This window comes from Rhea americana, unplaced genomic scaffold (genome assembly GCF_003343005.1).
Source record: "Rhea americana isolate MKP2758 unplaced genomic scaffold, rheAme1 scaffold_394, whole genome shotgun sequence".
NCBI lineage: Eukaryota > Metazoa > Chordata > Aves > Rheiformes > Rheidae > Rhea > Rhea americana.
This window is the reverse complement of record NW_028186528.1, coordinates 271,412-284,721: the sequence shown is the minus strand read 5'-3', so window position 1 is coordinate 284,721 and position 13,310 is coordinate 271,412. Positions and strand designations below refer to the sequence as shown.

Genomic DNA, 13,310 nt, shown 5'->3' with positions numbered 1-13,310 from the left:
GCAAATTTACCTTCCTACCAGGCAAGACAGGTTCACAAACCTGTCTTGCCTGGTAGGAAGGTAACCTATCTTCCTACAGACCAAATTACAAATGGCCAGACTGATCTTACTCTTCTCCAAGCCCCACAAAACCATTARGTCTCAATTCTGACAACAAAATTCAAGCAATAAGGGTAGTCCCAGGACTCAGAACTGTGGACATGCCACACAAGCAACACACTCTGCAATTTATTCCCCAGTAAGACTGTTTTTCATAAATATTTTTGCAGTATAGTGCTGTATTTCACAGCTCTCTGCTAACACATTCTTGTGCATATAAGAATTCCCTGCACGTTACCACCAGGGCATTCAAAGAACAGATTCATAGTTCAGCCCCAGAGACTCCTCTTCAGTTTCAACAGACATCCTTATTGCTGAGCATTTGCTGACACATCTGTAAAGCACACAGCCTAGGCAGCCTGTGCCAAGAGCAGGATTTGGGTGCCCATGCCAGTCAGCAGTTCCAGTCCTGATGACCGGACAGGTAGCCAATAACTGTGTAGCCTAAATGCAAGAGCAGCCYGAGAAAAAAGAACCGGAACTGCCAGTTGAGTGCTCCAGCCATGTGGTTGCGGAGTCCTGGTCTTTATCCTGTCTAGCCCAAACATTTTGCATTCCCTTCCGCACAGCAGCACAGCCTCAACAGCAAGAATAAGGATTGCTCTCAGCTCCCTGCCTTGCCAAATACTTAGGATAGACTCGGACCTGAAGTACTGGTTCTAAACCTGCACAGGTTGAAATGAACACTGAACTCGCCATACTTCCTTGGAAGCACTCAATAAGATTTATTAGCAGACGTCGCCATCACTTCTATCATCATTGCTTAAAAGGAGCGCAGGCTTGCTTTTGCAAGAAGTTTGGTACCCTGGTTTGCTAACTATGCACGCATGAATGCATTCCTATGAGACCGAACTCTTAAGAGGCTTTATATAGCACTATCTCAATTTTGGATCCCAGCGGGCACAAGTAGAAATCAGGCGTTGAGCCACTTGGGCTAGGGCAGTTCGGGGAAGGTAGGTGGGGAGGAGAGCAAATGATGGAAGAAGAAAAAAAAAACAAAAAAACAGCAGACATTTCAGAAACTTCTGGGTCCAGAAAGGAGGCATTTGATAAGTTCTAGCACTATATGGCTAGCTACCCACTTAAATGAACATATTTTGGATTCCTATGTTTAAGGTCCTAAGTCTTGTTCTGGATCTGACCTAGGATCATTAGAGAAAATAGAAAGGCAGAAACTATTTTTCAGATATTAAATGGCATGGCAGGCTTGAATGATTAGAAATATTAATTAGATTAGAAATATTTAAGCCCAGTGACATAGAGAAATGAACCATTTGAGTAAAAACTTAATACATATTTAGTCCTTGGTCAGTAAAGGAGACACATACTCTAATTATATTTCATGATCATTAACCCATCCTGATATTCACTTTTGAGGTAAATCTATCTCTATCAAATGTCACATATGGTTATAAATTCAAAAGCTATTAGCTACTGGAGAAGATAATTGTGGATTTTGTGGACAATAAACTATTATGGAAATGTCTAAAAGATTTTCTTATTCTGAAAAGGAAGAAAAAAAGCCTCTGCACTGACAGTCTGGCTACTGAAGAACTACAATAATCCCCACATTATCTTGCAACATTTACTTAGACTTTAAGTACAGGATGATTAAAGAACCTTCCACTCATTTCATCTTCTGAATCACATCACTTAATTCTTCAAAGCCCCTAGGGATATCTTGCATGAAATCAACAATTACAAGAAAAATGTATTAATAATAATATTTCTGATTCCTTTCTTGTCCTTTCAAAACATGACACGCTTGACTTGGAGAGTGGAAATCTCTCTGAACAAAACAGATCTGTCAGCCACATCTTATGATGCACCAAGGCTGAAAAGTGCATTCTGGTACATACAGAAAGGCATCATATTTGAATATATTAGAATTAGGAATTAAAATAATTTATAGTGGACAGTACCATAAGTCTAAAGGCAAAAGCTGGCTTGAATAGAGTGTCATGTTAAGATATTATTAAAAAAGAAAGTTTCAGAAAAATTTTATATGGAATTAATCTTTGGCCATAGCATAAGGATTCCCATTGTTTTCTGACACACTTGCAGCCCTATTAAGTTTAGTCTGTCTGTCATCACAACAAAGGTTCATGCTGTATCAAAATAACAAGTGATGCAAACAATGTTATCTTATTCCATCGAATTTAAAAAAAGTTAATAGCCCAGTTCAAGTACGCTCTTGCTTTAGAAAATTCYAGGAAAAGTTGCAATACTTCTGTGTATCCAGTCTTAATGAAACCAATTCTTTCTAAAATACTACATAATATTTTTATTTTTTCTAGAATAATAGAAAATAGTAACTTCCCAACATTTTTATATATATATATTTATATATATATATATATATATATATATAAAATCAGAAGCATTACACTTTGGAAACTGGAATATTTTTGCTATTAGGATTTCCATCTTCCTCCTCAAATGCTAAAAATCTTTTGTACTATTTTAACTGAATTATCTGGTCCTTGATCTTTTCAACTTCAACCTTCATTCTAACACCTCTCTAACTGTAGGACCCATGATAAAGGTACAGTATGGTAACAGCTCCTTAACAAGGTCAAGGCTGGTAAAAGATTTGATGGGGGAATATACGGCTTTAAGAGAGGAAGCAAGAAGGCGCATACAATAGAACACCAGCATATGATTTTATACCAAACTGAATGTATCAGTAGAGGCTATGACTACCCCAGTGCATACAAAAGAATTAGGCACCTGAAGTCAGCAACAGATATGACAGGGTCTTTTCTGAACTAATTTAAAGGGCTTCAAATAATCTCATATTTACAGCTGAATCTTATACTACTATATTATTTGAAAAAAAATTAAGAGTGATAAGGATGAATACTGTTTTTATAGTGTCAGACATCTAGATCCCAATTCTGCAAAGACACACACATAACCAGAGAATTTCAGTAACAGCACACCTGGCCTTTTCAAATTTACAATAGCTCTTACCACAGGGCCTCAAGTCAAGGACAAGGTCTCCACTCAGTTTGGTGCTATGTAAACACAAAACAAAAAGACTCCCCTAAGCCCAAAAGGGCTTATGATCCAAGTAAGAACTCTTCTACTTGACTTTAGTACTATGACTCAAACGAAACTACCTATACTAATATATACATATATACACACATTTACATTTGCATCACTGCAAGTTTTGAAGCTGTAATATCAATAAGTTTCAAGAACAAACCTCTCTCCTCTCTGCTATACCTCCTCACTATTTTTTAATCCTTAGCAGGATCCCYAAGTCAATTTTGTAGCTTGTATATGGTCATTTCAGAGCGAAAACAAGCTGATTTGGAATTGACATAGAGCACTGAAATACAATACACACTCAGTGATCCACGGCAAAGAAATTGMAAGGGGTTAACAGATAAAGCCTTAAATCTAATACTGAAGAGCTATTTCAGTGGGCTTAAACCAACCTACCATAAACTGAGCTACAGCCTTAATGAAAAAGACACGGTCCTGCTCTGTCTCCACATCAGGAGGAATATCAGTCTGAGGTTCATACCTGTGAAAAGAAACATCCACAGGATGTGGATGAGGATGACACTTGACAAGGATTACACTTGCAGTATCAAAAAGACTGGTACATCTATGAGGTAGAGTCAGACAAAAATCAACATGTAAGAGATTGCAAAATAAATCTTTTGGGGGTATCTAAACCCTTCAATGCATACAGTGGAATTGTGTAAAAACTGCAGAAGTCATAAAACCTGAGATACTTCTCAAAAGTAATTGTTTGGACTTATATTTTTAAAAATAAGTTTAAATATTTGATTATTTCAGTATATTCCTACTGAAATATTATTCAAATCCAGAGTGATAGGACCCCACTGGGTTCTTTGCAGTGTCGAGTGACTATTGTATCTGCCAATGCAGAACACCAGCATTTCAAACAGTAATCTTGTCTTCCAATTTGAAAACTGTTTTAAACTGATGTTTAGCTAAGAACCAGATCTGAAARTCTTTACTGCATGAAAGTTTTCTGAGGTGTCAGAAGGGCCTTGCTCTGCGCAAAGGGAGATGTGGTATACCTCGCTTTACTTTTAAGGAAGTACTTCCAGATCATTCAAACACCACAAATGCTTGTGAATGAAAAGGGCTCAATCTTGTACTGCCTGAATTTAATATCACCAAAGCAAGACTCAAGCTGTGCACTGGACTACTGAGTCTCAGATGAGTGGAAATTACTACCAGTAGCCAGAAGAAAGCTTTCTTTACTGTGCGTGTCATTTCTTYGGTTTAGCCATTGTTGGCTGCTTTGAAAAGCACAGTGAGATCCACGATACAGACTACTGAAGCCACACACCTGACACTTCAAAACGCAAGCTTAAGCGCAAACTTTCTACCTGATGCTCGGAACAGTGGCTCCCTCAGAACAGCAGCACTCTCTTAAGTTTCTCTTTAGACATCTTAGTACAATTTCACACCAAAACATCAGCTCCAAATACAAATGTCACATCCCAGCATCAGTCTCGACGTTCACGAGCCTAATCACCAACCTTTTCACTAGCCAGAGAAGCACCTCGGAAACTAGCATGAAGTTTGGGGTGCGAAAATTCTCCATAGAAATGAGTCGAGGATAACCCAGTGCCTTCATCATCTCAGTAAAATCTGAAAACAACCAACAGCAGTGATTTTTTTTTCCACATCCACCATGGGTGTCACTAAGAACTCAGGTTCCCACAGCACACTGCTCATTTACCATTACATGCACCCTGGTAAAACTACTCTTCATAAAGCTTCTGACTAGATTAASGGAGACAAATAATATCATTTCACTAATAAAAATATGTCTAGCTAAGAAAAAAATGACTTTTCAACCAAGAGTCACTAAGGAGAGAATTTTAAAACAGCTTATCTTTGTAAAACATTCCCTTTGAACAAAATCAACTCAAGACTGCAATAGCCACTACTACGTAAAGGCAGCACTACCGTGGCTCTCAGCTGCTGTGTTTTTATGCTGCATTAAAGCAAAGGCTGCCCGTTAACTAAAGAAACGCTACGACCATCTTCTCAGCAAGACTGCCTCCATCTGAGGCACTGCAGGGCCACAAGCGGAACCTAATCCACCCGCGCTGCATCTTTGCGCGGACCCGCAGGGCTCAGAAAGAACTTTAAACGCTTCGAGCTTAGAGAAAACACACGGCGGCGAGGCGAGGCCGCTCAGCCGCAGACCCCCCCGCCCCCGCCGGGAGCCCCGCTCTCCCTGCCCGCCCGCCCGGGGAGGCGCCCTCACTCCTCAGGTCGCGGAACGACATCGCGGCTCGGCGCCGGGAACCCGCGGGCCGCCGCCGCCGCCTCCCGCCGCACTAGGCCGCGCCGCGCCGCGGGGTCGCTATGGCAACCTCCGTACGGCACCGCGGCCGGGCCAAACTGCGTTAGAAAGCGAAGCGCGGGCGCGCCCCTGCTAGGAGGCTGCGGGGCAGCGGGGTGCGCGGSGGACGGGCGGGATGCAGCGCTGGGCCGCGCAGCGCTCCGCGGGGAGCAGCGGCGGCCGCTTAAACGGCGGCAGAAGCTCCCGCCGCCTCAGAGAGGGCTCAGCGCCGCTCCCTCCCACCGCCCTGTTCCCCGAAATCCACACCCGAAAGACAAAGCGCTGGGTAGAAACGCATCTGTACTCCTGCCTCAGACAGGAGAAGCAGCTCCCACGGAAGCAGCTCCCCGTCCCACGGCAAAGCGGAGTTRCCCTTCTGCCGCGGGATGCCCCCCGCCTCTGCCCGTGACACGGCATGAACTGCCGTGCGTGCAACGGCCGTTCTCGGTCGTGGGTACCCCTGCTCCCGGGCGCCCCAAATTCTCCAGCTSTGAGGTGGTCTCCAGGCCTGGCTCCCCAGAGCGCCGCTGCTTCATTCCTGTAAGCAGAGAGTTTATACCTTAATCTAAAAGTTACCCTATATGGGAGAAGCCGAGGAGTGAGAGGCAATGACCGATAACCTCCAGCAGGACGGGGGTACAGAGAGCAAACCGTCAGGTCCCGAGCTGAACCTGCCAGCAGCTCCACTGCACGAGCGCTCCTCCGGCACGGGACTGCAGCTGGACGTGCCACAACCAGCAAGAATGAGGCAGCTGCCACCCCTCTGCAATTTGTTTTGTATTTTCTGGCTCTGCAGACTCAAAGTCCCTTAGACCCAGTTGACGTTTTTGAGGGTCCTTTTCCCCCTTCACTGCTACAAAAGCTGCAAACCTTGTTGGAAAGGAACAGYGACCCAATATTTTGGCCCAGCTATCAGTACAGCTGATAGCATCTCCACCACACGTCTGCACTGACTGGTCTCCATCAGAATCACTAATTTAGTTTGGGAAAGGGTGGTGGGAAGCCACAGCCCCTGCTAGGAACCTGGTAGGGCCTGGGAAGAARCCAGCCAGGAGCGAGGCTGGCCAACTCTGTCCAAGCTGTACGTGAGCGTGCTGGGCACTAACCGTCACTCAGACTGAGACTGATTTCTAGAGGAAGGTGGTGACCCTGCCTCTCAGCCTGAACCAYTGGTGATTAAGGCATTAGCAGCCCCAGCTGTGAATGTCTTTATTCTGAAATATAATTTGGGATGGCAGAAGAGACCATTAGCAACAGTTATTATTCAACACCTCACAGATAAATTATTCTGCTCTGCCTGTTTCATATGCTATATGTGTGAATTTGAGGGTTCACTAAGTGACTTCAGGGCTGACAAGCTCTAAGCATGCTACAGGTGGGGCCAGGCAAGCCTCTCATATCCCAGTCCTGCTAGTATGATTTCATCCTATTTACTGCCTTCCTTTTGGTTTCAGGACTCTGATGATACATCTTAGCCCAGCAATCCGGCTCCTGCACATCCTCAAAACACAACTGGCGTAGTCATGCTTTGGCCCATGAGCATCCATTAGTTGATGATTTCCCCAAGAAATCATTGACCTAGGCAGCTGAACATCATTGATTCAGGCTACATGCCTTCAGGTTGCTTTTGACTACTGAGAGCACGGTTAGTATAACGTGCTTTTAACTAGTTGTACATCGTTCAAATGTATCGTCAGACAACAGACAATCCAAAGTCTTTGTGGCAGCTCACAACAGAGCAAGAGCAATGCCTGACTTTGCTGAGCACAGACTCTCCTTGTCTGAACTTCAGACTTCTTGTGAGAACCTTGYTTTCCAGGCCAACGTTAGAGACACGAGCTCTGTGGTCAAAGGAGTAAGGGAAGGAGAAGTAGTCTCATTGCAAGGATAGTCAGGCCTTGTGGCACTGCCAGTCTCCTCTGCTTGTTCATGAAGGCCGTTTTCACAGACTTGAGAGAGGAAGAGCTCTTTCATCACATTTGCCCAGGCAGGATTCCTCCTTTCTCCTGTGTATATTTTCTACTGCTTTGCCTTGTTGCAGATGTTTTAGAATTGGAGAAACAGTCTTCGATTTGTCTGTAGGCTGAGACCCCCCTTTCCTCACTGTATTGTCCGAACAGTCCTTATGTCTAGTATAGAATCATTGATCCATCAGATTCCCCAGATGATCGGCCAACATTTTTCATTTCTTCCGATCTCATCTCAGAACTGCTAGTTGTACCCTTCAACAAATGCTCCCTGTCTCGGGCTCTGCACGGTTCCATCACTTCTGGATGTTTCCCCTTGTATCTGACAGGTTTTCAACATATAAGTAATCAGTCCCATTAATCTTTCCCTGTGTCAGTCCCTTCAGCCTTCTGAACTCTTGTCACCATCCTTTTATTTTATTTATTTTTAAATAGATCTCCTGCTCTTTCCCTAGGCTGTTTTGGGGGGAGAGYTTTTCTATCACATATTCCTAGCCAAATTCTCACTTCTTACATTACAGTAACTTGCAGATTATCTTTTCCACAAGATTTTTCCTCGTAGTAACAGAGAATAATATTTCATGGAAAGTTGTTGTTTCATGCTGTTCCTGTGGGGAAAATTTTTACCTTGGGTCAGATTGCCCTTGGCTATGCTTGGGGTACACATCTGGTCTTACGGACACAGCAGGTAGACAAGGGCCTCTGGCCAGGTGTGGAGACAGGGCTGTTCCAGCTCATTCCAGCCTGAAGGAGAAGCGGTGGTGCCCCTACAAGATTCCTGGAATGGACATTTTGATGCCTTTTGAGGACAGCAGCCAGGTGAGCCATGCCTGCAGGGCAGTCTGGAGTAAGGGAACGTGAGGGCACGGAAAGGCATTGCTGCAGCGCCGCAAACACCTTCCCAGGGGACAGGCTGAGACATGGGAGGGTGAAGAAAACTCTCTCTCTGTGTCACATGCTGAGACACTCATCTGTGTCCCTGCTTCTGCTGCGTGCCTAAAGCAATGGCTCAGGTATATTCATGGTGCGAAGTACTAAACTGTTAGCTGTCCCACCACCTGGTTTCCCCGTGTATTACAACAGCCAGCAACATTTGATTTTGCCTCCTAAATATGCAGAATTATCCAGTCAGACGCAGACCACACTGCTGTCAGTGCAGATAAACGGGCTGTTCCAAGACCAGGCTTCACCTGGTGCAAAGCTGTCCAGCACTTCTGTGYTGTGCTGAGCTGCAGATCCACTTCTCCCTAGGGCATTTAAACAGTCTGTACCACAGTTTCATCCAAACCTGCACCCAGTCTGCCTGAGAATCCACATGCATTGAAAACTGAAAAAGAGTTTTTTCCAGCCAAGATCTTCTTCCAAGAGCCTGACTGCAGCCTCCTCTGGCAGGACTGCTGCAGAGGGGCAGTGCCACGCTGCTCTGAGCCAGGGAGGGTGGCACTGCAAGGATGACCTGTAAAGCAAARTAAATAAGCTAAATAGAAGTCATGCTTTCCCCACCTCTTTCTAATATCTTCTAATAGGATTGTTCTTGCCCTGCAAATTCATCCTAGGGGTGGGGTGGCTGTATGTCTTGGCAAGGCTGGGACATACTCTGCTGTTGAAACGCTGATCAAGTAATTATTCTTGCTTCTGATGTTTTTAAATCAAGGATAGAAAAACCTTTGATGAAGCATTCTTGAGATTTCTCAAGCACTGAATAAGGAAGCAAACTCATCTGTACCCTCCCTTTTGAGAGAAGGGAGTTAATAATAATAATAATAATAATAATAATAATAATAAAAGAACCACACACTATGTCCCAAAACCTATGTCCTGATGGTTGAGAATACTTGTGCTGGGTCCTTCCCCAAGCTATGTTAGATAAATGCTGCAGGAGAATATCAGCTTTACAAACAGAGCTTCTATAGCTTGAGAGTTTTGGAAGGGAGCCTGCCAGGAAACTTCACTCACTAGAGAGGGGCTGATGCTGAAAGAGGCATGCCATGAAAGTGTGAAGTTTCCATTTGGCTGGTATATGAAATGTCATATAGACACTTCATGCTCAGTCTTTTGCATCCACTTCCTAATGTCTAACTTGCAAGGAAAAGCCTTCTGCTCCTCCGATCAGAGCCTCCCCCATTACCCAGCTGGATAGATCAATTTTCACCTAACGACTGTTTTTCATCTTCAGCTGCAACGTTCRCTGCCCACAGCCACGCTGTCAGAGGTTTGTTTGCCACCAAGGGCTGGCTGAGCATGCAGTCAGCRGACTCCTTGATGTTAGCATTGCAGTTTCAAGGGCAGCCCTCTTCCTTCCTGTTTTATTTAACATTATCCTCACTGCAGAAGTGAGAGAGCAGGATAACTACYACTCCTAAGTACAACAATATGGCATGGACCCAGAGGAGTGGAAGTGGCTCAGGATCACTGGTGGAAACCTGAAGTGCCATTTGTGTTGAGGAACCCAGGGAAATCAGAAGCCTTTGTGTTTGGTGCAGAAATGTCACGTTTCCCGTAATTGCATTGCACAGCAGCTCCCTCCCTGCTAATGTGCTGCCATTAAAGAGAGTGCTAAGAGCAGAATGCGCTGTCCAGGATAACAAGCAGCCCATGTATCAAGTGGAAGGGGTAATATATCAACAGCCAGCACCTGATCACTCAGCAGATAAGCAAGCAAAGCTGCTTAGGGTGAAAAAGCATCCCYAAGCAAGCAGATTTCCAGATCTATCTCAGACTTGGCCTGATAGGTCAGGAGAGGAGAGACTAGGTACTCATTTACATGCAGTGAAAAGCGAGATAGCATTTCTCTCTCTGTTAGCTCTCCTCTAAGCTGAGCACCACTTGGACTGCCTGAAGCCAGCCAGAACTACTTATCTCCCCCCATCTGCCTGGTTCTGGGGTGCCCAGCGCAAAGGTGACAGGCACAGCTTGATTCATAGAGACACGGGGACTCCCCATGTCTCTGGGCACTGGAAGTTCAGATCACCTTTCCTTAGGAGTGTTGTTTGCTCTTGAAAAACTTTTGGGGTGTTTTCTTGCAAAGCCAGCATTTAGACTCTTGACATGCAAAGGGGGATGCTATGGAGAGCAACCAGACAACATGAGCACAGCCTCACATGAACCTCTTCAGAGGCAGAGAGTCCAAGTAGGCTTGGAATAACTCTGTCAGCAATTATTGATTTGGCCTTTGAGATGGGGATCACTCGACAAAACACGGTGCTTTCCCTGGGGAGCAATAGATGCCCTGTAAAGAACAAGAGTGAAGCCAGCCCTCCCGGGCAAGCTCTCTTTCTCTGGGCTCTGGTCTTCTTGACTCAACTACATTAATTAACTAATTGCAATCACACTGGAGGAATCACCATCAGAACTAAGGACACAAGTAGCTGGARGTGAATTCTTCCAAGATTATCCTGTGGACTCATTACCTGCGGAGGTGGAGCAAGGCGTTCGCTGCCGAAGTGCCATCCTCACCCCGCTGGCACCGCGAGCGCACCTTTCCTCCCTCCTTCACTCGCGGGCTGCGTGCTCCCCYCTGCTGCTGCTGGGAACCTGGTTTCTCGCAGCAGAGCCCAAAGGGAAAAGCCACAAGYAATATTAGCATTTAAACAGTGAGCAGATGCCTCAGCGTACGGCCTTTTACACTGTCAGGAGCAGAAACAGCTTGCTCCAAATCATTTCAGGTTTGTCAGRCTGTAATGAAAGCCCCGAAACGCCGCCCTGCCCGCACGGCCGAGCGGAGCGGCTGAGCCCTGCGAGGGTGGGAGGACATCGCTCACGCGCTGCAGGCGCGGGGGCCTTTCCCCGAGCTTCTGATCGCTGCTGCCTTCTGGGCGCTGTCAGAAAGCCGCTGCTAGGGCGGACAGGGAGAGGGAACGCGGTGACGGGAAGCGGTGGGAGAAGGGCAGGGTGAGCGCCGAGGGGACGCGCGGGGCAGCGCCGCGCTGCGAGTGGGCCGCCGCGGCTCCGGACGCGCCGGGCGCCGCTCGCTCCTCAGTCTGAGCAGGTCCAACCCCCGGGACACTGCCCCAAAACCCTCGGCCAGGTGGGCCCRGCACTTCTTTAGGGAGGGAGCCGGGTTTGTCTTCTGTTCCCAGATCTGCTTGTACATTAAGAAATCATCGGTTAAACCAAAGCCCCTCCATGACTCTTAGGTCACAGGGGAAGTCAGGGTCTTGGGTAAACGGACCTTGGGTCTGAGCCAGTCTGGCAATCTTTTGTCCCCATGGCAGCAGAAACCTGTGATCTCAGCGCAGAATTAAGTGTTGCTCTGTTAAGAGGTCAGGGCAGTTGGTTTAGGTTCAATACCACTAAAAACAGGTTTGTAACACGAAAATATTTGAAGTGAAAATAATGGAATAGAGGAGGGACTCAGAGCGAGGGACAGGGCGCAGCAGGAGCTGCGAGGAGAYGTGCAAGAGGCAGCAGGGAGGATCGGTGAGGTGCAGCATGAGGAGAGCAGGACGAAGGGCCCTGAGCAGGGGAGACCAGACAGGGCACCACAGCTCGTGGACTGGCAGAAGGAAACCCACAGTCCCCTGTCTTGCCCGAGCCCCTGCAATGCTGGCGGGCTCGGGACTGCCAAGGAGCACTATCCCCTCGTCCTCGCTGGGTGCTTTGTGCTGCCAGGAAGCAGCTCCTGCTGAGCCACCTCAAGGTGGTCACCTACCAGCTGATGGGTCCCCGGGAGCTTCCCATCCTCCTTCGCTGGCTCCTGGAGATGCTCCTCTCCTCCTTTTGCAGGTCGCAGTGCCCTGAGGTCCTGCATCTTGTAGCTGGATCGAGCCTCCATCCTGTCCATCTGAGGCCGAAAGCTCAAGGTATGGGGGACTCTCTTTGGGTCTTCCCCATGGATTAACTCTCTGCTCAGAAATTCAGGAAAGACAGAATGGGTAAAAAAGCAGAAATAGGAACTAGCTTTGCAGTGGTTTGTSCGCAGGCAGGTGACCGTGGCTGAGGAGAGGCTTGGACCGCCAAGTTCTCCCGTGGGACCCTGCCTCTCAGCTTACCGTGGAATCGGTGGGATTGCAGTGCTCGGTGTCCCTCATCCCTCGGGCAGCACAGCCAGGCCCAAAGCGCAGGAACGCTATTGCAAGAGAAGACGGGCGATAGCTCGGACCTCACCTGGAAATAAACCCAGCTCCAGCCCCTTTRTTCTTTCTTGTAGCTACCTTTTTCTACTGCCAAAATACATTGAACTGTGAAATTGAGCTTAGAGGAAGCGATTCCTCTTAGATAAATTCAGGAACATTTTTAGCAGCTGCCTTTGCTGCGTCTGCGTCACGTGCCTCTGTCCAAATCGTACGACGGATGTAGGGAGACCTTATAACCTTTCTRTTGTTGAAGCAAAAGCTATTGCGCTGACATATTATGGGATTTGGGGAATTATTATCCCCCTTGGTTAGGTAACGAGGATCTAAGGCTCCCTGYGCAAGTGACAGATTGCTTTCTCTACAGGCTGGGAGACTTCACTGGCTTTTAAGCTGTTAGAAGATCTCTTGTCACATTAAACAAAAAAAAATGGGATGAGTATGTCCTATGAGGAGGTGGTATGTACCTCCAGAGATCTCTCTTTACTGAAGCTCCAGGGAACATACCTGTTGCCAGCTGAGGTTTCATTAGCTAAAACAGAAATGAATACTCCTCAAAACCTAGTCTAAAGCTTATTGAATCACTCAGAGATGGTCTTCAGGGTGGAAAAGCTGCAGGGCAGGAGCCTGGGGTCATTCCACCTCATCAGCAGAGAGGTTTGCTAACGTCTCGTCACTGCCTGTCGGCACTCTGCTGCAGCATGGAGACCTCCCAAGTCCACGCACAGCCTCTGGTACTAGTGGGGCCCAGGCGAGAGGAGCCCACGCCAGCTTACAGGACCCGAGCTGCATCTGTGAGATTGAGAGTTAAAAATATTCTGTGTCTGC

At 46.7% G+C, this 13,310-nt stretch overlaps 1 protein-coding gene across 3 annotated transcripts in view; it reads right to left on the bottom strand.

Moving 5' to 3' along the window:
• The window catches only part of IFT38 (intraflagellar transport 38), a 68,696-nt gene extending 63,231 nt beyond the window's left edge, over positions 1-5,465 (bottom strand). For all 3 annotated transcript variants that reach the window (XR_014896897.1, XM_085313752.1, XM_085313753.1), the window contains exons 1-3: positions 5,366-5,465; positions 4,629-4,740; positions 3,550-3,634 (exon numbers count right to left, since the gene is read on the bottom strand). Coding sequence is in view for 2 of the 3 variants with exons in the window: in XM_085313752.1 (XP_085169878.1) it covers positions 3,550-3,634; positions 4,629-4,740; positions 5,366-5,387 (219 nt within the window). In the remaining variant the exon portion in view is untranslated. The remainder of the gene's footprint in view (positions 1-3,549; positions 3,635-4,628; positions 4,741-5,365) is intronic.
• Positions 5,466-13,310: the final 7,845 nt, after the last annotated feature.